Source organism: Coffea eugenioides, unplaced genomic scaffold (assembly GCF_003713205.1).
Source record: "Coffea eugenioides isolate CCC68of unplaced genomic scaffold, Ceug_1.0 ScVebR1_18;HRSCAF=85, whole genome shotgun sequence".
NCBI lineage: Eukaryota > Viridiplantae > Streptophyta > Magnoliopsida > Gentianales > Rubiaceae > Coffea > Coffea eugenioides.
In genome coordinates, this window is record NW_020862338.1 from 266,306 (window position 1) to 291,441 (window position 25,136).

General features: G+C 35.3%; 1 protein-coding gene across 1 annotated transcript; it reads left to right on the forward strand.

Moving 5' to 3' along the window:
- Positions 1 to 1,245: 1,245 nt before the first annotated feature.
- Positions 1,246 to 16,054, forward strand: LOC113755997 (biotin carboxylase 1, chloroplastic-like). Its single transcript, XM_027299824.1, has 17 exons — positions 1,246 to 1,452; positions 1,595 to 1,698; positions 2,250 to 2,575; positions 6,671 to 6,812; positions 7,909 to 8,007; positions 8,126 to 8,182; positions 9,028 to 9,099; positions 9,911 to 10,000; positions 11,861 to 11,920; positions 12,656 to 12,841; positions 12,929 to 13,021; positions 13,108 to 13,189; positions 13,654 to 13,760; positions 14,574 to 14,649; positions 15,082 to 15,128; positions 15,228 to 15,290; positions 15,745 to 16,054. Exons 2-17 carry the CDS (start codon positions 1,636 to 1,638, stop codon positions 15,799 to 15,801), a joined length of 1,620 nt encoding a protein of 539 aa, XP_027155625.1. The 5' UTR covers positions 1,246 to 1,452; positions 1,595 to 1,635; the 3' UTR covers positions 15,802 to 16,054.
- Positions 16,055 to 25,136: the final 9,082 nt, after the last annotated feature.

A 25,136-nucleotide genomic window follows, 5' to 3' on the forward strand; every position in this document is an offset into this window, starting at 1 on the left:
AAGTCAATTGGACCACAAAAAATTGCACCAAGAGGCGCGGCAATGACAGGGCAGATTCGGCCCTTCAACATGCATCACTTCCTTTGATTTTCTTTTCACTTTTTCAACTTAAATCCACTATATTAGCACTTAATCAACATAAATAACATCCAAACTCATCAAATCAGATCATCAAGTCCATTGTGGAATTTCATAGAACCCACTCACATGATTTTCAACAATCCAAAACTACCCACATGAAGCTAAAAGCTTCTAAGTGTAATTTAACTTACAAAATCTAAGATTTAAAGGGTGGATGATCATTACCTCCTAAATGTTGCTAGAGCAGAAATTTCGGTCCTTAGAGCTCCAAGAAAAACGGTGAGAATGAAGTTCTTCTCCTAGCCTAAGATGATCTCCAAGTTATTTGTAAGGTGTGGTATGAATTTGAGAGGATTTGGTGCAAGATTGAGAGGTGAAATGATGAAGAAACTTGGTCTTCTTCTCCTTGGTGTTGCACGGCTGCTTGAGGGAGAGAAAAGAGAGTTGTTGGCTGATGGTTGAGGCTTCCTTGAGAAGCTTAAGAGTTTGTGGCCACAATTACTCCAAAAGTCAACTAGGAATAGTACGCGTACGTGCGCGATTCGTGCTCGTTTCCTCTCGGGTTAATTTCACTTGTACACTAAACCTCTAGTGCACTTCCATTGATACTATTATTATTCACTCTTAATAATCTAAAAATAAAGGTCTAAAGTCCCTCGATTAATCGTGCGCGCGAAAACGCGTACTTCCGATTTGTGTGCGATAGAGTGAAATTTCTATGAAATTCTTACAACGATAATATTACTAACTAATACTTGAGTACTTAAATATAAAAATAACTATTTTAAAACTAATGTATGAGTTTTCAATCTCTAAGCTCACTGTACCCTCAATCGATTATTGCCTCCAAACGTGTATTCACCATTCTCACTAGACGAGTTTCCAAAAATTAAATTTTGTAACAAGTCATTTTAAAAATATATGTAAGTCATAGTTCCATGTAATTGGATCCAAAAGGGGTGGAATAAAATATTCGGAGCAAACAGGTAATTAAATATTTAAATAAGCTAGTAATAAGAATTTAAAATAGGTAATTTTGCGATTCCTCACATATTTGTACAGCTACTTTTCATGCATTCATTTGCAACTGCACCCAAAAAAATAAATAAGCAAAAAAAAAAAAGAAAGGAGCAGCTCCGGAAGGTCCAAACCCCTTTGGCGGAGCATTCAATATGTGGCAACTAGCAAATAAGCTCTCCTCTCCAACAACGCCTCGTTTTCATCGACACCCAATCTCTTCAAATCTTCCCCAACCTCCCCCCATCTCCCAACCCGTTTCTTCATACTTTTCCTATAATCTATTATTCCTTCGTTCTCTTTCTTTCTCTGAGGAATTTTATCAAACAAATTAACGCATTACATTATCTTAAGGTATGCTCTCATTGATTACAGATCTCAGCATACTCAATGGCATTTTCGTCTTCCTGCATTACGTTACAATGCTCTGATTTCCCAAATTGCTAACACGTTCTTGCTTTTTTGTGGGTTCCTTGTATTTTTTCCCCTTTGAAAGATTTAGAAGAAAGAAGAACTTGAATTGTGGGTGATCAGAGAATGGATTCTGCAGCTATGACTTCTGTTTGCAGTAAATCCCTTTGCTCAACTCGCTCTACTCCTGTGAGTTCCACTCTTGTTTTTCTACCTTTCTTGTTATTTGTTTATTCCCAATTATGGGGTTTCCTTTAATGGGCTAGTTGCATGTTTTCTGCTGTTCTTAGGATCAGTTCAGACCCCCATGCTCTGTCTATCTGTGTTTTCTTTTTCCTTTTTCTTGGTTGGATTATTGAAATTGAGCTGGTTTTCGTTGTGAAAACTTGACCTTTTTTTTTTTTTTCTGAAAAGTAACATTTTCTTTAATCACATGAATGTTCGAGTAATAAATCAAGTCAAGGTTAATATTAGCACGTTGGAGGTGATTTATTTAGTGCGGCAGAATGCAGCTTCATTAAATTGGTCGAAAAGTCTGTAATTTGAGCAAATTCATTAGAAGAGTTGTATTTAGTTTGGAACTTACGCATCAAGGAAATGCATTGTTTGCGTTTTTGGCATATTAAATTTGTTTGGGACTGATATGATGCTGGTTCGCCTTGTTAGTTCACTTTTTATGTTTTTTCTTGGATCACACGAATTGACTTGATAGTGCTGCTGCTGCTGCTGCTTCATCTTAGGGTTTATTCCTGGGGACAACAAGAGGCATTAGGAGCTCCCAGTGTAGCTTCGTGGTAGGAAATAAGGTGCAGTTCCCTCGGCAGATTGCTCAAGCTTCTCGGCTTGTTTCTAAATCTGGAAAAAGTGGTGGGGCTCTTGCCACTACATGTCGTGCAGAGAAAATTCTGATAGCAAATCGTGGAGAAATTGCCGTTCGTGTCATTCGAACTGCACATGAAATGGGAATTCCTTGTGTTGCTGTTTACTCTACCATAGATAAGGATGCGCTTCACGTTAAACTGGCCGATGAGTCAGTTTGCATTGGAGAAGCTCCCAGCAGTCAATCGTAAGTTCTTTTGATGAATGCCTACTTCGTTATTTATCACATGATTGAAAGAAAGAGTTGCTGATTTATTTTATTTTATCTTTATTTCTTTGCTGCTTACTGCTTATTATCATGACTGAATTTTCAACATGTTGGAAATAAAATGTGAACATACAAGTTCAATGCAAAATCAATGTCCATACTTTGCAAGTCATGATACCTTAAACCAAAAATCCTTGTGGCAGTGTATGTTCCATGACTTTTCACTTTACCCTGCCGTACCCATCATTGACCCTTCACTTTATGCTAGAGTAGCCGTTTCTGTGGGACACCATAGCCGAGCCCAGGTGACATAGGTGATAGCTGCAGGTACTGCATAGATCATTAACCATCTTGAGCTTATTCATGTCCTTGTGAAAAACACTTCTATTGTTGTCCATTGATTATATGTTAGCTTACTGTGTTCCACTCTAACCCCATTGCTTTCCTCAATGAGCTTTCCATTTTTGCTTAGAAAATGTAGAATTACACACAAAATGTAGGAAGGTGTTACAGTCTACATTTCTCTTCCATCCCACCCTCCCTCCCGGGGACAACAAAAAAAGAATTTTGTGTTGAATCTCTACTTCTCTGCTCCACATGCTTCCTCCAAGAATGTTTCTAGAAGTTTCTATGGTTTCATATGTTTAGGTTTAATAAGATATTTTGCTGTCCTCATTTTCTTATATTGAGCTGAAAGTATAAAACCTCTAGAGTTATATATATGATGTTATGTGAGTCCATTTTCGACTGATTGATGGAGGACCAACCAGCTCATGAACTAAAAACTATAAGAAGAAACAATAAGGGTCCTGATGTTATGATTATATTGGAGTAAGCAACCATTTGTACACTACAATGTTTTGATAGGATTTTCTTTGTTGAAGTCTTAGTTTTCTGTTTTTCTTTCAGCCCAATTTAGAGGATTCTAACTCAAATCCGTCCTTATTTTGTTTACTCTGGCTATATGATGTATAATACAATCCATGAATGTGCAAGAATCTTAAGTTATGATGAAAGTGAAGAAGAGCGTTAAGTTTTAGACCTCTTTAAATATATATTTATAGGGGATATACAGTTTCAGAAGATATGAATGGGAGAGCGCATCAAAAAGAGAGAGAGAATAGTAGATTGATTGTTTCCGTTTGTCTTTGATCAACTCCTAGATCTTGGCAATTCTCTTGACAGAGTTCTCAAGGATTTACCTCAGATGATCGTTAGATCTATTTTTACCCAATTGTTGATCCAAGTCCCAACTTGCCAAGTATTCGTACTACTTTGGGTCTGGGTCTCATCTCATCTGTGAATTCATGTTTGCAAATTAACTCTATCCAAAATTTGTCCTGAGCTTCGCATCATGATGAGCATTTTAGTTAGGGACCCTAGTGGTGTCCTGGAAAGTAGATTAATTATATAGATGATAACTGTTTTGGTGAAACCAGTTATGTTGTGTACGCATGCCTTGGCCAAGTCTGAATTGGGCCTGCACATGGGGGTTTGTATTAAGAAAATATTTTGTCCATGCTTACAGCTTACGATCTTAGATGAGGTAGTGAATTAGTAAGTTTCAGCAGTTTTTGACCAATTCCAAAGAAAGTTTTTGCAGTTTTTAGCCAATTCGTGCCTGATTTATTATTCATTTTTTCAGACTGCCAAATATGTGTGGACAAAGTTGCCTCATTGTCTTGTCTAGTTGTGTATGTGTATTGGGGATGTTCAGTAGGAGTATCAATTTCTTATTGTCTAAAGTACTTAGGTGTTATTCCTCATGCATTTTTAGCTGATAATAATCCTTTGTGATCTGTATTTAAGTAAGCAAGTTAGATAAGCTGTATTTGAGATAATTTTTTTTTTGCCTCCCCCCCTGGGGGGGGGCGGGGTGGAGGACTTTAGATGATGATTTATCTAGACATGATTTAGGATTTGACACTCTGGTTTGTTTCTGATTTTGCTGTATATTTCATTATTTGTTCTTTCATTTCTTGTTTCAGTTGGTTTGTAAAGTGTCTGGCTGCCTAGTTGTCGGTACAACCCCATATTAACAGCCCTATGTAGTTAGCTTAGCTGGATATTTGTCACACCATGTGTGGGTTTGGTCCTTGTCACAATGAATATGTGGGTGGTTGTATTTTTCTGTCATCTTTGCTGTCACAAAATACAAAGATCTAGAAAATTTAAGAATGAAAATCCTTCTCTCTTTAGCTGTGAAGCAATATCTCTTCTTTTCACCTTCCACTTCTGTTACTTCTTCTCACAATCTCTTCTGATTTCTATACCACTTTTATTTCTTAAATCTAGCTTCTCAAATTCCACCAAGCAAACTGCCTATTCTTGTATTACCTCTAGGAATTAGCAAAGCAATGAGTTGTAAACTGAAATTTAGAAGATCCTCCATTAAATGATGTCCAAAAAATGCCTTGTGTATTACTTCAAAATGAAAATAGGCTTTGAAATGGTGAAGAAATGAACATGGGTGACTATGATAGTTAGAAGCGGTTTCATATCAGAAGCTCTGGTAGTCTTAAATGGAAGTCATTTGAATGCTATTGCTTGATTCACAGTACAGAACATATTTACTATGAGCGTGTAACACAGCATATTTGACCTGTCCTTTACCTAATTACTTAAAAGGAGGTAAAACATTTCAGATAGCTTATGTAATACGCGGTTAGAGTTTCCAGTGGTAAGGTGTATTTGCCTTGGTAGATGCTACCTTAACTTTGGTATGCTGAAGATTTTGAGAAATGTGAGAGTGCTACTCCAAGGTGAGGATGTCTTGGGGGCTGAAGCTACAATTCTTTTTGGCATGCTCATGATTTCACAAACAGGAAATACGACCTCGACTGTACAGATAACTGTACTCCCAACCTTAATTGAAGATTTAGAAATTTCTCTCAGAGGAATATTTTCTGATTGACCACTTCTACCTAGGCATTGGGACTTGGAGATGGTTCTTCTATAAATTTGTGACTGTCCTTTCTTTGAATTCCCAACCACCACCCTACTTGCTTGGCTCCATAAACCAAGAAAAGAACATTGTTTTATGGTTAAATCTAGACAGAGTACTGTAAACTGACTAATTCTATTTTGGTTTCTTTTTATTCAAAAAATAAAATTATTTCTGTAATTTAGAGATTTGGAATTTTGCAGTTTGCAAGATAAGTTAACACCTTAGATACAACTTGGTCCTATACATCAAAGACAAAAAAATGGCTTGCACAATGCTTAATGCAAGTGATTATACATGGATCAAATTCTCATTCCATTGCTGAATCCTGTTATCCTTCATCCTTCTTGTTCATCTGCATGTGGCAAGATGCACTTTATATCAGTCATGATCATATTAATTACTGCAGCAGAAAAAGTTGGTGCATGCTGAAATACACCCTGGTTTGTAGTCTTTCACAGTTAATCTGTAGTTGAAGTTCAAACCAACTTCTTAGTCCAACCTATAAGGAAATTCCAAGAGATATGCTGTATCAGCAAGGTACTTCAATTTCCGATGAAGAAGCAGTTCCTAATTACCTAGCTAGAATACTGTAAAATACTCAAGCAGCTGAAGAACTTTTTAATTGGTGAATCAAAGTATTAGTAGCAAAGTCTCCATCTAGCTTGCCTTTTAGTCACCTTTGCTTGGTGACAGGCAATTTTGAGTTGATTTAGTATTACCCAGCTAGACACGGCAAAATATGATATGACAACATATGAAGTTGGGACTTGTAGAAGAAATATGAGATAAAGTTGATTTGCCTTCAGGGAGACTAAAAGATTGGTTTACTTGGATGAGTTTTAACTAATAGAACAGCTACTGAGGGTATGGTTAAGAATGGATGTGGAGAAAAATTAACACTTAAGGTTGACTAACAGGGTTGTCCTTTAATTGCGAGTCTGCCTTGTTTAACTGTACTAAGACTTTGGGGTTTTCTAATCTTAATGATCCAATATCACCTTCTACTTCATATGGTTGGATATCACCTTCTATTGTAACCTCTTTGGCTTCCAAAGACCATGATTCTAGTACTGCAGTATAATCTTGCTGGTATTGTCATACTCATTTCCTTCATGATGTCCTTGCAGGTACTTATTGATCCCAAATGTATTATCTGCCGCTATTAGTCGTGGATGTACAATGCTGCATCCTGGATATGGTTTCCTAGCTGAGAATGCTGTTTTTGTTGAGATGTGCAGAGAACATGGAATCAATTTTATTGGGCCAAATGTAAGTTCTTAAGAAGATGGAAAATGAAGTGTATTAAGTTTTGTCTTAATCTGGAATAAATTGTTTTAATTTGGAATGCTGATAATTCATGCTTTATGTTTTGACAACCTCACATAATTGGATGAGAAAGATGGGACTTGGCAATAAATCTGATGATACTAAATCAACTTAGTGAAGTGGTTTTGTCGTAGGTGGCCTATATACTAAGAGAAATATTTTGTGCTTTAGTACTCGTGATTAATTTGTTCAAACGAGCCCTTGTTAATGCTGGTAATATCTAAATGTAGCTTATGCTTTTAACCTAAAGGCTGTTTGTTGCTGTACTAATCATACTCTCTTAAGGTGTTTAACCAATTGATTCCTTTAACCATGCTCAACTTGAGGAATCACGTTCTTCAGATGGTATAGATGTCAAACATCCAGGAAAAAGGTTGGCACTCTAGTAGAATAGACTGCTGCACGTGATGGTGTGTTCTTTAAATACTGACTCATTGTAGCTTAACCAGTTGATGCCTTTTACTACACGCAACCTCAGGTAATCGTGTTCTTCAGATGGCATAAGCGTGAAATCTAGTACAAGGGGTGGTAATTTAGTAGAATAGACTGCTGCTCCTAATGCTTTGTTTTTTTAGCAGCAACTCCCTTGCGATGCTAAATACATTGCTGCTAAGTATGATGACAAAGGCATCATGAATTACTCAGAAGAAGCATCGATCCAAGGCATGAGACAAAAGGGAAGGAGCTTAGTGAAAAATTTTAAAATAAAATAAGGAAGGAAATAGACTTAATAAAATTAACATCCTTGGCAGTTTTTCTTTTCCAGATCTAACAAGCAATAGGCATTTCTAGATGTACAAACTCAGACTGGCCCCTATTTGCCTGTTTTTAGTAGCAGAGATGTCTTAAGGATGGATTTCAACATCTATGCTGTTGTGCGCAGTTCACTGTGAATACTCTTTTTTTGTTTACATTATAAATTGTACCTTTTATGGTCTCTAATTTAGATTTTTACAATGCATCTAAAATAGCTTCTTCAGAAATCTCTGTCCAGGCCTTTTCTAGAGGACTAGATTGCTTATTCCAAAGTGTCTTGCAGCCTGACAGTATCCGAGTCATGGGTGACAAATCAACAGCAAGAGATACAATGAAGAATGCTGGTGTTTCAACTGTACCAGGAAGTGATGGATTGTTACAGGTATTTGGTTCGAGTACCATTTCTTGCTTTAAATGATAGGTTATATTTATTTATAACATAAGTAGCAGTATTACCATTTACATCTCTTTGAACCTCAAATAAATTTTTCTTGTGGTAGAGTACTGAAGAAGCAGTGAGGCTCGCTGCAGGGATTGGTTACCCTGTAATGATCAAGGTAATCCTATACTTTAACTTTTCAGATGCACAATTATGTGCATGTATGTAGCGCCCTATCTCTGTGTTTGTGTACATATTTATATACATACACCTGTTTGTAGATGTATGCAAATTAGAAGATGAATTTATGAGTATTTGTCAGATTTTTGTAAGTCATATATCACTGCAAGTGAAAAAAATTCCAGAGTATAAAGATGCAGCAATGGTTGACTGACTTGTACCTGTTACTGCATGAATAACTTGATGATTTCTTTCTTGGGAATACAGATACTGCATTTAGGATGTGCTTATCTGTTCTTTTATGTCTTTTACTATTGACCTATTTTATGGTAATATCAACTGTAGAAGTTAATCCTCTTAGAAATTTGGATTCAACTGAGCACAGCTTGAGAAAAGCCCTATCCTGAGACTAAACATATACTAAAACTATTTTCGCGTTTCTTGTGAGATTGTGAATCAAATATGCATCCTCTAAGTTGTCAGATTATGTTTTTGCCTGCCAGCATACTTGCTGATTTACTCATGGAAAGAAACAAAAGACTTCTGCAATAGAGTAAAAAAGCAGTGTCATTTTTCCCTTATGTATAAAACCAGAAACTTCAGAATTTATCAAGCTTTAGCAGATTGCGTTGAAAGAATTACGACTATGCTTTGTTTGGCTGCAGCATACATGTGGAATAAATGTAAATATTGAAAACCTAGAACACTTAGAATGTAACATTGTTGATTCCCTGGAGTTGAAATTTTTGCCCTAAATGGTTATGAGATGCATGTTTAAGTGAAATGAATTGCAAATGCGTGTAAAGTCTTTGAGCATGACTTCTTTGTACATTATGCTTGAAGGCTACAGCTGGTGGTGGTGGAAGAGGAATGCGTCTTGCTAAAGAGCCTGATGAGTTTGTAAAGTTATTGCAGGTACTTTCCTACATTGATTTTGCTTGAAACATGCTTATGGTTAAGCGCAAGAAAGTGTAGTCTCCAGTTTTGGTGACTTAATTGAAAGATTCTGTGTGCTTGCCACTGGCTGAGCAACATTGAGCTAATTGCACCACACATCATTTGATACACTTGACTATTTGGTTTCATTCAGCATAGTTTTCATCACATATTTAGTGAAACAATAACACTTGGGATTTTTAGTTTGAGTGTGTTATTAGAAGTTAGCCATTGTATGATCTAATTAATTTTATATGTCTAACTAATTGATTTAATAAATCATTGCACCCCTGCATAGAGGTCCTGGCTCCTCGTTTGATGCATACTAACCCAATATGTGGTTCTTAGAGATTTCATTGTGCAAGTAGTTTTCTTAATGTTTGAAGTGGAAATTGAAGTGCTGTCTGTTAACCTGTAGACTGTTCACAAAAGATTCAATCTTGAAGTGCAATGTATATTTTCTGACAGAAGGAGCATCTACCATCATATGTCAAAAATTTTACCTTTAAAGATATTATTTTCAGTTCTGCATCCTGCAAATTGCTATGTTGTTAGTTGTTATCCTTCACTTTGTATAGTCAGATTTTTCTTTCTTGCAATAGTCTTTGCTTATTTTCTGTTCTAATTGATGAAGCTCTGAATTTCAGAGTTCGTGCAAATGCACAAGAATATAGGCACACTGATTTTGTTCTTCTGGCAGAGCATCTTTGACTTTGTTGATAGGTAGCTCTTATCGGGTTTGTAATTGAGCCCTCATCTATTTTTGGGATTGGTTTTTCTGGTCTGACAGCAAGCTAAGAGCGAGGCTGCAGCTGCATTTGGCAATGATGGTGTTTATCTGGAAAAGTACATTCAGAATCCAAGGCACATTGAATTTCAGGTACTATCATTTGATTTAATTTTCTTAAATTGTCATTCATTAAGATCTTGAGCGTAGATCTGAAATTATAATAACCTGGTTAAATAAAGAATATGTTGTGTTCTTTACTATTATTGCTCATGCTTTGTGAGATGATGCTAAGATAGATGGACCTGATGCCCATGGATGCAAGTTTTTCTGCATTACAATGTCAACCCTTTTAAGGGCATTGGAGCTTATCGAATTATCACTGGTGGAATTATTCAAGTTAGAGTGTTGAATAAACTTGATAGAGCATATAGTAGAACCAATCCTGTAAATGTTGTTAGATAATTAGTTTTTTGTAAGCTTAATTACCTAATTGAATTGCACTAAAACGAACATCTTGGTAATACTTTTAGTAATGAAGTTTCATGGGGCTAACAGAATGCTGAATAATGTGGCACATGTGATTGCTAATCAGCCTGAAGCGTGGTTATCCAATCCACCTCTATTTTTATATTCCCTATAATTGCTTCGCAACTTATCTAATGAAGTTTATACTTGAAGAAGAAGAATATTTGCAGCTAAGAGGGACAAAAAAAGTGCACATGCCTCCTGTCATGGAATAAAGGAAGCCCTCTCAGTATAGCCTGACAAAGAATTCCTCAAAACCTCAAATTTGCTATAGTCCAGACCAAAGTGGAGCAGCCTTAGGTTTGCTTCTAGTCTTGCCCTGTAAAAGAGCACATGTTATTGGTCATATCCACTTACTGTTCAAAAGTGTGTTAATAGTATTATCCAAAGGATATAAGGTATCTTTCATTGAACAACGGGAAGTTGGGGAAACATCTGATGGTTTATAGTTCTTCCTAGAGGATATGAAGGGATAGATAATGTTTTAACACCTGTGGTATCTGAAGCATGAGAGAACTTCGAGATGTTTCAAATCTCAAGGAATGGTTAGTTTTCATATTTTAAAAATGTATATTTCATGGTATCATCCAAAATAGAAGTTACGCAGAAATGCATCTAAAGATCTAAGCTATACAGAGGAAGAAAAGGCTTGTAAAAACTCTCTTAACTTTGCTTCCAACTAGTAAGTAACATGCTTTAGTTATTTTGGTGATTCATTTGCTGTTCAAATATGCTATTCAATGCGTTTTTCCAAATGGAAATGGTCTATTGCACTGATATGAGCTCCAAACTACATGGAGATTTATCAAAGTTACAAGGCTTGAAATTATATTAACAAACTAATTGTAGCATAGGTATATTAGTCCAGTTAACCGGATTTCCATTTCAATCGTATTGTTACACTTGATATCGAGATTTGGACTTCATGTAAATTGCCCAATAAGATTTGAGGTTATGGTGCTACAAAATAGAGGTGTTCTGTCATTTCTCTCGTCGGCAAGATAATCATGTCACTAGCTACTGCTGACTATTGTTGTGTCTTTGCTGTCTCTTTTTAATCAGAAAGCTAATAAAAAAATAACAAAAACTGATCGTTGCTTGTTTTCTGAATCTTATTGGCTCTTTATCAGTCTATGATGCAGGGTTTTTATCTCGGTTTTATGTTGTACTAAGGTCACTGCAAAGGGCCTGCAGTGACTTCTTTTTGTAACCTGGCGTAGTAGCAAGATCATTATTATTCTCATCTCCATAAGAACCTGCAGTGTATCTTGACTGAAGCATATTTAATTTTTTTGCTTGTGAAAACATACTTTTATCTCTCCTCTTGTCTGTATTCCATTTTCATTGATTAAGTACATAATTTTTAAGTGGTTGTAGAACTATAAGCCCAAAAAAATAAAAAAGATCCCATTGCTTTTGATTTATGTCATGTGCTGCAGTTAATAAAATGTTAGATTCACATGAATTTGTCTTTTGGTTTTCCAGGTTTTGGCAGACAAGTATGGAAATGTTGTGCACTTTGGAGAACGTGATTGCAGTATCCAGGTAATTTTGCTGTATGTTTGTTAATGTGAGGCTAAAAATATCAACTGGAGCTGTCCAAAGAAAGATCAAGGTTTGCAAACTCAAGACCTTAGTTTTTGTGGAAAGGGTTTTAGTTACCAACATTCCATGGTCCAAATTAACCTGCAATTTTTATTTTTTTAATTTTTTTTATCAGGGGAAGGGTGGGATAGAAGCAGGTATGGGAGGATTTGACCCTAGGTCCTCTAATTCCTAGGGCCTCAATATTAGCCGCTAGACCAAGGCCTACTCAGCTCCTGCAATGTTTAGTTTGATGCAAATACTTTCATAATCTGGTGTCCTCATATTTCATTTCACTTTCCAGAAAAACTCAAAACTGATAAATCCATCATTGAACTGTGTGTTACACATCTGCACAATCAAGCTGTAGCTCTAAGGACTTAAGTAAAGCCAGCTAATTTTTAAGTTTCAGTAGTGCAGCGTTAGTATGTAACCAAAATTTTAACTATTATGGTTCCTTTTTTCATCAAACCATTTTTTTCTTAATAATATTAACCTATGGGTGCATCTAAGTTTTTTGGACTTTTTTTGTGTGCATAGCTTAGTTCATTTCTACTTTTGTTGGTATAATGGAAATTAAGTGAAATCTGGACAAGTTTGCTTCTTGGCAAAATGGTTTTTCTGCTGACGTTTCTTGAAAACTAACATAGCTAGTTGGAGGAATGAGTGCAACTGATTATTTGTGTATTTATGCAGAGAAGAAACCAGAAGCTGCTTGAAGAAGCACCCTCTCCTGCATTGACAGCAGAGTTACGGAAAGCCATGGGTGATGCAGCAGTTGCTGCAGCTGCCTCTATTGGTTACATAGGCGTTGGTACTGTCGAGTTCCTTTTGGATGAAAGGGGTTCCTTCTATTTTATGGAGATGAATACTCGAATTCAGGTGGGAAAAGGCACTTCGGCATTTTATCAAATTTGTACTGAAGTATTATATTAGGGAATTGTATGATCTATTTTAAATTAAACATAGGTGGAGCACCCAGTGACAGAAATGATTTCTTCTGTGGACCTGATTGAAGAACAAATTCGTGTGGCTATGGGAGAGAAGCTTCGTTACAAGCAGGCACGAGTTATGGCTTTACAAATACAGAAAGTATAATACATAAGACTCAGTACTTATTCCCACTTAATGTTTTTCATTGTTGACAGGAGGATATTGTGTTGAGAGGACACTCAATTGAATGTCGTATAAATGCAGAAGATGCTTTCAAAAACTTCCGACCTGGGCCTGGTAGGGATTTTCTGAAGTTTAGATGCACTTATGTTGAATAATTTTGCTCACCAAATGAACTTTGTTTGAATCGAAACAGTAGTAATAAGCTTTATGGAGTCTTTCCCAATTTAAGACTTCTAGGAGTCATTAGGTTTTCCCATTCTTCTGATGATCCAACTGAAAGCCTATTTTGCATCTGTAATTTTTCAATTGTTAGGACATGGCTTGTACAATTAGCTGCTGATGGATGTTAAATATATGTGGAAGAATTGGGAAATATCAATTTGATGAATCATTCAGTAGAATGTTGTTATTTTGCTTTATTGTTTGTCACAGGGGTTCAATCATTCTAGCTGTTAAATGTGGCAAGTATTCTTATATAAGATAAATACTTTTGTCCTGACCGGTTGTTTAGTTTGTGTTCAACATTTGTTAAATTAAGGGAAGCTCGAAAAATTGATGTGCATATCTATTAAAAACAGGGAGAATAACTGCATATTTGCCAGCTGGAGGTCCATTTGTGCGAATGGATAGCCATGTTTATCCTGATTATGTGGTTCCACCAAGCTACGATTCCCTGCTTGGAAAGGTTAGTCAACAAATATCATGTATTTGTATTTAAATGCAATATGGCTGCTTTTTCCCTTGTCTTTCCTTTTTTTCTCCTGCTTACAACTTCCATGACTTCTGTGATGAATGATACTTCTATAAGAATATGAATATTGGATGCACAACAACCCAAAGTTTGATACATTTCACTCTATGTGAGATACTGCAAGACCATAGAAGTGGGCTTAAAGCATACCTATTGATTTGTATATTCTGTGGGCTTCAAACGGTGAACTAGGTTAAACTGGTGTGCAGATAAAATTTTTAAATTGAAATATGGGAATTTCTGTAATTCTTTGGGTGATTAATGATCTATTTATGGAAATTCCCTGATCAAAATTTGTATTAAGTTGATGAGATGCGAAAAATGAATGTTGGTATTATTTTGTGCCTATATCACTATGCATTTCTCTATGGAAAAAATGATGGAGCCTAAAATTTCTAAAGGACCTTGGCTCCAGTGAAAAGGTACTAAAAGTGGACATATAGTTACCATAGCATGCTTATAATGCTATATGCCATAGCAATGACATAACATTTCTCGATTTACTTGGGGATAATTTTTGCATGAATGGGAGTGCTTGAATGGATGTTTTAGTTTTTGAGATTTGCAGTAAGCATTTGTTATTCATTTTTTGGGATGCTGTGGGGCATGATATTATAGAAACATGATCTGTGGTAGCTATATGGAGATTATATGGTTGTGTATTGTACTTCAGCTGTCTGTTATCTTCACCTTCATTTTCCATGATAGCTCTATCCGTAATTTTAATGTTGCTTGATGTGAATTTAGCTTATCGTATGGGCTCCAACAAGAGAGAAGGCAATTGAACGCATGAAAAGGGCTCTTGATGACACAGTCATCACAGGTGAGATGGAATCCTCCAGCTTATTTTTCTTCCCTTCAATTTGCGATTGCCCAGATTGGCAAATCATTTTTCCAACATCAAATGAATTTGGTTGGAAAGTTTGCCTTTCCTAGATTAACACATTCATTATAAGCCAAGAAATGGAGTAACAAAATGACTAACCAGGAACGGGATATTTGGACTTCAACATGGTCCTATCCTGTCTCTATATTCATTTTCTTTCACTTCTAACTGATTATTATTTCTCAGAACCAAAAGTTGAGATTGACCATCACTGGTTTCCATAGACATGGTTGAGCAATTTTGCTGGTGGTCCCATAAGTTTCAAATTTGGGATACTGTTTGATCGACCTCTGGAGTTATCAAATAACTGTACTCTCTTTTATTTCCATTAACTCTAGAGTTCTAACATATGAACTGTCCTTTTCCCAGGGGTGCCAACTACAATTGATTACCACAAACTTATCCTGGACGTTGAGGTAGGCAAAAATTGGATGAATTGATTGTGCTCTATTATTTATTATCTGGAGTTTGTAGGTGTGTGGTTGTTAACTGAAATTTTCATGTTGCCAATGCAGGATTTTAGGAATGGAAAAGTAGACACTGCTTTTATTCCTAAGCATGAACAGGAATTGGCTGCAGTAAGATCTTGAGATACTCGTATTCCATAGTTTTAGCATTTTGTTTCCCCATATTTTATTCAATCCCTCCACCCCACCCCCCACATCATGGTTAAGCACTGCACATTTTCATGCATAGAGAAGGCAAACCTAGAAAAAGACACTGCCTTCTTTTGGTGTCATTGTACATGTGCCTCATGCGGTGCTTCCATGTTAAAGTACCTTTTTTTGGAACTTATCGTCGTGGTGATGTTATTAATCATTAGTAGCACTAGAGATGGGGCCAGAAGCTGATTGTGCATTTCTACGTCAAAGTGGCAAATCTATTCTTGATCTTAGAGTGCATAATGTCTCAAGAATTTGAGCTGTGACCTAGCATAACCTACTTGAGCTCTATTATAGCAGTCCAGTCATGTTCTATCACTCTAATTTTGGTTGTTGCTTCCAATCTTTCTGACTGGATTGCCTTTTGCAGCCCCAGCAAATTGTACCAGCTACCTCGGTGAAGGAGTTGGCGAAGGCAGCTGCCTGATTTGCTTTGTTGTTAGTTTGATCAAGCTTGTTTACGTTGGAATTTGCTTTCCCAGAGCAGTCCAGATCCAATGCATTTTTTCCTCCAATACATTTTTACATTTAGCGAATTGTTTGTGAATGAAAAAATCAGTTTTGTTTTAGGATTTTTAATAACAAAAATAGTACACTAAGGTTGTTCTCTATAACCTAGCACATTGTAACTGTAGTGTTTTGGTATCAGAAATTAGATGAGATCCCCCTATTTTCATCTTCTTGAGGTGGTGCAGAACAGTTTGAGAAGAACAGTTTGAGAAGTTGGATCATTCGAAGAAATTACAGACTGTTATTTTTGTTATAAACCGTTTGCTGTATATTGGTAAATTGAAAATAAATTACGATAATCTTGCAACTTTAGCCCTAAGATGTGCAAGCCTGAAAGGACCAAGAAACTTTTACAAAATGAATAGGTGAATGATGGAGAAAGCCATCAGAATATCATACCATGGTAATATTGAGCTGATCACTCTGATAGCACTTATGACCAATGTGAATTTGCTGCTTTACGCTTACTATACATTTTCATGCATAGCAACCACAAAACAAACTGCTCGTTATTTTGGGTGTGAAAATGTCAAATGTACAGTCTGCGTAAATGGCTTAATTCTGATGTGTGTGTGTGTGTGTTTTTTTTTTTTTTTTTAAATGTTGAAGAGCCTTTATCTCAGAACTCATCTTTCTGGTACTATAACTAACTAACTAGCTGCAACAGAGATTGGACCAAGACCTGATTTTGATATGCTTTAACATCAAAAAATTATCAAGCAAAGACATGATCTTACCCGAATGAATACATGTTAGTACTTTTGCTAACCAAAAATGCGAATATGGGCTCAAAGTTCAAGGTACTTTATTTTTACATGCCCTGTTAATCAATTTTAAAAGCAAAGATTTAGCTGCTAGACAGATATATCGCGCACAAGTACAGAGATTCAAAATATCCTCTTATGCTTCAAGTTGTATCATTACTTCAATTGCTAACGAGTAAATTGCTTACGTTGTATTATATAACCCCTTTGTTCTAGCCTCTAGGGCGCAACAAGTCGAGTTAAAAACTAATATTGCTCTATTTGATCCCCAATTAAATTAAAAATAGCTGTGCTTATGCTTAAACTTGAATCAAAGCTTGAGCTTGATGGGAAAAAAAGAGAGTTGGAACTCCAAAAAGCAAAGGAAGGTTGAGCTCAAGCAATTTACTCCTAGAACTTCACCAGTACACAAACATGACCCGTTCACTAGAATTTCAAGTCAAGAAATTTCACAGATCTTTAAATTGGAAATTTCACCATAACTAGTTCATTGCCACATGCAAATTAATGTGAAATTTAATTGATATAATCATATTAGCCTTGATTCTTAATGATGTTATTATTACATTTTTAGGACATAAAGTGCTTTTACATTACACATGCAAATATTATCAAAACCATACATGTTTCTTTTTTTTTTTTTAGTGTAAGCAGGAGAACTCGAACCCGAGACCTCTTGCTTACACTCCCTCCCCCGTACCACCTAACCCATCCCTCCCCCCCAAAACCATACATGTTCACATAGACCAACAAAATAGAAAATACTATCACGTAGAACATGCGCGCACACACACACACGCATATATGTGTACACACACACACATACTAGAAAAACAAAAGAGAATCCGCATTTCAGAGAAAAGGCATGTTCTTTGAACATTTAAAAATAGCCATGTTAAAAACAAATAAATAGAAATAATTGTAGGAAAAATAGAATAATATACCTTTGCAAGTAAAATGAATAATCATATAACAAGCATAGAAAAATTGATGCTTAAAAGATACACAAGATGAAGAAAATATTCATATCACATAAGCAACATTAGTTTCTTGTACAGTTGGGTGCATGCTAGGGAAATTTGACAAAATATAAATTACAAAAAGCATAATTCAAAATGAGTAAAGAAGTATTCCATCAATGTCCAAATTTGACAGAATATAATTACATTAGTTTCTTGTACTAAAAAAGCATGATGTATTCAATCACTGGCCAAATTTTTATTTAAAACATTAATAGTGTGTGTATGTGTGTGCATGTGCGCGCGCATGTGTGTATACATATATATGTGTGTGTGTATATATATTTATATATATATGTATGTATGTATGTATGTATGTATCCACACACACACATACATAAGTACATACATATATATACATAGCAAAGTCTTAATTTAAGTGATGTCCCTCTTCTATATGACACAGTAAATTGAAAAGAACATACCAGTCATTTCATTAATTGAGTTACTTATTAGTGTTTGAGTTTTCTTCAAATAACCAATTAAATGCAATGCTATATATGAATAATTTTTATTCGTTTATTTGAAGTATTTTCTCTTAAACTATATAAGATAAGGAGTAATTTGGTAGATATGGAATAATGATCACGTATATATGAGGTAATATTATCCAAGTTGAGACAATGAAATGTCAGTCAAATTATTCGAAGAACTCTTTTTTGTAATCAAAATTGTTTAGCAGTAAAATTGATTCAAGTATCACGTATCACGTTGTAATGAAATGTTGAAGGTAACTACTTCTTTAAATCAATAAACCAAGAACTAGAAGAAATAATAATCATATTGTATTAGTTTAAATATTAACCAATTGCAAATATAAGGATTGATGCACATGTATGAAGTAGAGAAATTGGCACCCCAAATCTGAAGTGATATTGAAGAAGAAAATTTTCAATTAGTGTTTAATTGGACTAAATTAGTGATAAAACATCCAAATATTAATGAATTAAAAAAACTTCATAAAGTTGAAAAACTATGTGGATAGATATGTAAATTTAAAAAGTAAGTAGATGAAAACTAATTTATATATATTTAGTGTGAACAAGTCCAGCATATTGAATGTTAACACAAATATTATAGATCTAAATCCAAATATTGAATGTTAACCATAAACTAGGAGTGTAGCCAAATCCTAATATCGCATAATTAACTATGCATGACTTACTAGTTGCATGTAGCTATGGAGAACACATTTATACCAATACTTCATCCCTCTGATAGTCTGTGTGGTTGGTCAATTGAAAATTAATGCATGAGGGTGTTCTAATAACAAAAACCAAGTAAATTGGTATATCAATGCAAATAAATTTAATAGGAAAGTAGTAGTTGAAGTGATAGGCAAAGAGCAAAACCCAATAGGCTATGCACCAAAAATAGAACCAAGAAAGTTACCCATCGAAGTTTAGTGGGGTAGAAAGAAGCAGTAAATGTCCCTGCATTTAGGAGAGAGCTACAATTGATAGCATTGTGTATTACGTTGTAATAGGGTTGTCTAGATGTTCTTCGTCATCCGAGTTGTAGTTCTTTTTCAAGCAGGAAATGTGTTACTACTATTATTTTGTCTAGTGATTGAACGTGTAGTTTCCAATTGTGATAATATAGGACATACCATGAAGCTTACGTAGAAATAGAATAATAGAGGTTAGGTGATGCAGACTCCATGAGACAAATAATAGGTAAATTTAGTGTAATCATATGAAATACAAAAAATCCATCTTATAGCTAAAAATTGACATAGGTTTGGATTAGAAATTTAATTGTTTAAGGAGCTGAAAAAGTAGGACAAGTAAGATTCTTATTAATATACTTTAAGTAGAAATTTCAGTAAGCCTCTGGTAAACCATTTCTGTATTATTCAAAATCTCCGTCAATAGTTCATATGTGCTATAAGTAATAATCTTATATCAAGTTTATATTATCAATTTTGTATTAAAAAAGGTTCAATTTCTTGCACAGAAGGTATGCTACCCTTCAAACAACCTTGTAACAAACTTGATGATAGTAAAATTAAAAATGACATGAAAAACATGAAGTTCTACACTAAATAGATTGCCACTTCCCTACAATCAAACTTTTATACTTTTAGACTTTTCTCTACACAATAGAGGTTGACTTTGTCAGAAAGTAGAACAGCACAGAATAAAACATATTACCAGAAAAAAAGTTACCTTTATGCCTATGTTTTATAGAGTTTCCTAAGCACATGTACTAAATTATTAAATAATTTTAGTACTCTTCCTTAATAAAGATTGGAAACTCTGGTGTCATTTTCAAGGATCTACTCAAACTTAGTAAATAAGTCATGAATATTGAAATTATAGGCATAAGGCATGATAGAAAAACAGCCATCCTCTGGTTGATAACTTTTGTCCATTGATCTCCACTCCTCCCTTCTAAGTTTCACATAAATTTAGCAATGACCTCATCTGCTAATGAGGCCTCACAATCGAGAAGCCAATCTCAGGTCCTTTTCCTTTTCACACACCAATCTCACTTGGTTGAGAGTTGACACTTATGGACTAATCTTTGAGGTTGTGCTTCATTTTACTCATAAGTGTGCATTGGTTGTTATCTTCATCTAATAGTCTTAAAATTGAATTGAAAGGGGTTAGTTTCAAATTACATTTCTCTAGTCAATTTTGAGCAGTTTTTACTCCTTTCCCTACCCACTGGGCCCCCAAGATGCCATGGTGCTGTTGCCATTGACATCACCCTACTCATGCTATTTCAAACCAATTGAATCAAATGTCTTACCTCTTTGATTATTGAGTTTTTCACAGATTTCATTGATAAAGCCATCTCTGCCATGGAATCATGCACCTTTTCATGGCTTTCTTTGCTCTCTCGTGCAAACTTTTCTAAGTTTGTTAATTTGACTCCATAAGTGCAGTTCTATCACATTGGACCTCTTTCACCTTCCCCTTAAATTTCCATATAGCATCTCCATCAACCTATAGGAAGAATGAAAACTAGTATAAAGCATGAACGTAATTAAAATTTGACATGTTACTGCATATTACCTCAGCCACCTTAAATATCTGAATGTTTTCAATGTCTTTTCCGTTTGCTCATATTGTTGCCTCCAATATCTGTGCTGTATGTGCATCTCTCTCTATAGAAAAATGGTTTACATGGAAGACCGGAATAGCAACACAAAAAATGAGGTATTGTCTAAGATTCCATTATGCTTTCCTATACAAACAGTCATAGATGAAAAGGAACAAAAAGAAGTTAATGTAGTTTATTCATAAATGTGTACACCATGATAAAAGTTAGCAACCATCGATCCCAACTCCCGATTTTATTTTTACTTTCTGTATGCCTTCTACAAGTTGATCCAGAACAAGTTTGGCCCAATTTACATCCTCATTTTGTTGAAGATTTTGAGATATGGAATATAGCTTCTTCTTAGACCAAATTCAGTTGACAAGCATTATATATTTATCTGTAACATACATAGTGAACACCTTGAACTTTAACCTATTATTGGATAGAGATTTGAGGTTCTTTCTCATGTTAGCAATGAAAATTATGTCTCACTCATTTGTATATTCAACACCCTCTCTAGTTCCTAGTCAATAGGAATGTTCAACTCTATCTCAAGCGCCCTTTTTTAGCTAATCTCTAACACATGCTCTATTGCTCCATCCTATCCAGAATGACTCTAAAGTTGAATCCATGCATGTTGAAGATTCTATTTTTGCTATTGAAGCTATCACCCAACAAGGTTAAGAAACTCTTTCTCATGTCAGATGCTTGAATCATTAGCATGGACCACAACCAAATCTCATTCATAGCCTGTCGTTATTCATTGCTTAGGTTGTTGATCATATCCTTCAACAAATGGAAGGATATCCTTGTGCCATGCCATTTCTGTAGCATTTCCTAGTAGGAAGATAGGAAATCGTGACTATAAAAAAGTCCATTCAATCCAGTCACTCAATAATAAATACCATGCCTTAATTTTTAATAACCAAAATAGTGACAAATAAGATGTCCTATGAATGCCATTAACATGGAATATAAAATGCAATATTGCTTTCCAATTTATTTTTTAATTCGTGTTCATATGGGCCTTCCCTTTTTTGATTACTTAAGACCATTTAACTTTAATTCATAATGGCCATTCCTTTCCTAGTTACTCTAAATCAATCAATGATATGCCAAAATTTTTCAAAAACTTTATGTACAGTATTCCTTTTATGTTTGAACACTATAATTTTGCCCTCACAAGAAGTTTTTTTTTTTGTTGAATAGTTAACACTTTTATCTCCTTTAATTTCTCTTTAAAAACGTGTTTTATGATAACTTACACACACACACATACACACACGTATATCTGTCCATTACAATATAATATAATCGTGTTTATTCCTTTTTGTAATGCTTAATATACCCTCATTTATTAATCTAACTAATTTAAGCTAACATTCTAATCCGATTTCAATATGACACTAGTGCACTCTAGCTTAATGTGAACTATCATTTTTTAAGTTCTTAGATGAATTAGTAATGAACAATAACTCTATATGAAAAACCACAATTCTATATGCGACAAAACTAGTAATCTTAGTCTATGAAACCACCTAAATATCAGCAAGGGATGCATCACAGAAAAGATATAAAATCCAAGAGGGCCAATCTACAAAACCAGCAGCGTATACAACGTGAGGATCCGAAAATTATTTTTATATTTACTTTTCAATTAAATGATATTTTCTTTTACTTTAATTTATTTGCCTTACTTTCTTAGATACTTTTATAGTTAAGTCAAGATTTTTATTTTTTTTCCTTCTATAATTTGGTGCATGTTAAATTTCGTAGTGCATTTTAGTAGTGTGACCAACTAGTGAGGTGTGTACTAAATTTGATGAACAAGAACGGGTGTTATACAAGAGGGATTATGTGATTAGAAGTGTTAAGAGTGTATTAGAGGAACATAAGATAGATTGGTTATTAGAGACACAAGAGAGACAAAGGGATAGACATGAAACCATGCGGTGACAAGTGTTGATCATTCAAGCAATCATTTGACTAAGACTTTTCTTGCATCTTTATCTTTCATTAACCAAAATTTCCTCCATTTCTTTTCTTCTTGAGGCTGGGACTAGAGAGAGAGAAATGAGAGAAAAACCACTCCTATTTCCATCTTGATTTATTGCTTGATTTTGTGGGAAATCCGACGCAAAACCCTAATCTAAACCGTGGATCGTCATGACAAGGAGGAAGTGAGCTTGTGGTGAAATTTTTGGAGGAAGAAAAGCTATTGATTGCATATTAGTCTAGACTTTTGAGGTATTTTGCTAGGAAATCTCTTTTCTTCACTTATTTTGATGTTTATCATATATATGTAGTGATTGAAGTTAAAAGAAACATGTTTATGGCAATTTCATGGTTTTGCTAGAGTTTGGTGAAGTTGTTGCTGGGGTTTATATGGATGCTTCAAGAGAAGGTTTAGAATGTGTATTAATGCAAAATGAGAACGTCATTGCCTATACCTCCCCAAAGTTAAAACCTCATGAGTATAATTATCCGGCCCATAATTCAGAACTCGCAACTGTTGTATTTGCTCTGAAAAAGTGGCGACATTACTTGTATGAGGTGATTTTTGAAGTATATTCAGACCATAAGAGTCTTAAGTATTTGTTCTCTCAAAAGGAATTGAACTTGAGGCAGCGGTGGTGGTTGGAGTTTTTAAAGGATTATGACTATACCATTAATTACCATATTGGAAAAGCCAACGTAGTGGCGGATGCTCTAAGTCGAAAGGTGCAACTAGCAGGTTTAATGATGAAAGAGTGGAACCTGTTAGAGGACTTTAGTGAGTGGAATCGATGCCTCGAACAACAAAAGTTATCTTTGGAAATATTGCGGTGAAGTCAACATTGTTGGATCATATTAAAGAGGGCCAAAAGAAAGAACCAATGGTAAAAAGGTGGTTGGAAAGGGTGCAAAAAGGAGAGTTACCAGACTTCAATTTAGGTCCCGATGAAATTCTAAGGTTTTGAAATCGCATCGTTGTGCCAAAAGATGAAAGGTTGAAAAAGGACATTTTAGAGGTGGCTCACCATTGGAGATATACAGTGCATCTTAATAATGGCTAGATCTACCAAGATCTAAAAGGACTATACTGGTGGGATAACATAAAAGCAGAGATTGCTCAATTTATCCAGACATGCCTTACTTGCCAGCAAGTTAAAACCAAACATAAAATACCTTCAGGATTGCTACAGCCTCTAGAGATACCGGAATAGAAATGGGAGCACATTACCATGGATTTTGTGTCAAGTTTGCCATGAACTCAAAAAGGTCATAATGCGGTTTGGGTGATAGTGGATCGATTAACTAAGTCAGCACATATTTTGCTAGTTAACATGAAGTATTCTTTGGAGAAACTTGTTAAACTTTACTTGGATGAGATTGTGAGATTGCATGGGATACCAGTGAGTATAGTGTCCGATAGAGATTCTCGATTTGTATCCCGATTCTAGCAAAAGTTACAAGAGGTTTTAGGGTCTAAACTGAATTTTAGTACAACCTATTATCCTCAAACAGATGGACAATCGAAGAGAACCATTCAAACTCTTGAGGATATGTTAAGATCATGTATTGTGGATTTTGAAGGAAGTTGGGCCAACATATGACATTGGTTGAGTTTGCTTATAACAACATTTATCACGCTTCTATCCAAATGGCACCATATGAGGCTCTTTATGGATGACAGTGCCGATCTCCAATTCACTGGGATGAAGTAGGAGAGAGAAAAGCTTTGGATCCGACAATAATACCATGGATCGAGAAAGCATACGAAAAGGTGAAGTTAATTCGTTAGAGGCTTCAAGTAGTCTAAAGTCGACAAAAGAGCTATGCAGACAATCGGAGAAAAGATTTGGAGTTTAGCGTTGGAGACAAGATATTTCTTAAAGTCATTTCGTTGAAAGGAAGTATCAAGGAAGGAAAAGGAAAGAAGTTAAAACCGAGATACATAGGTCCTTTCGATATTCTCTAATGGGTAGGAAAAGTGACATATCGACTGGAGTTACCAACGAGTTTGTCCCGGATTCATGATGTTTTTTACATGTCCCTACTCAAGAAATATCACCGAGATCCAACCCATATACTTCAACTGAAGGATATTGAACTTGTTTATCTCAATTCATATCTTTTGATGATTACAAAACAAATGGATGTTACTAATACTCTTTGTAGAGATCCTTTTCAGAAATAACACTAAACAGGTCTGTGGACTTAAAGCAAATAAAAGAAGATAAAAAAGGATGAAAAGTGCTGAGGAAGTTGTCGGACGCACAAAAGGAGAGTATCGGACGTCCGACATTCTTTGAGTATTTTCGGACGTGTGAAGAACTCAGACTCGGACGTCCGAAGAAGACAAGCCAGGGCTTCTACAATTACTGATCACGATCGGACGCTCAACACCTGAGTATCGGACGTCCGACAAGCGTTGCTGC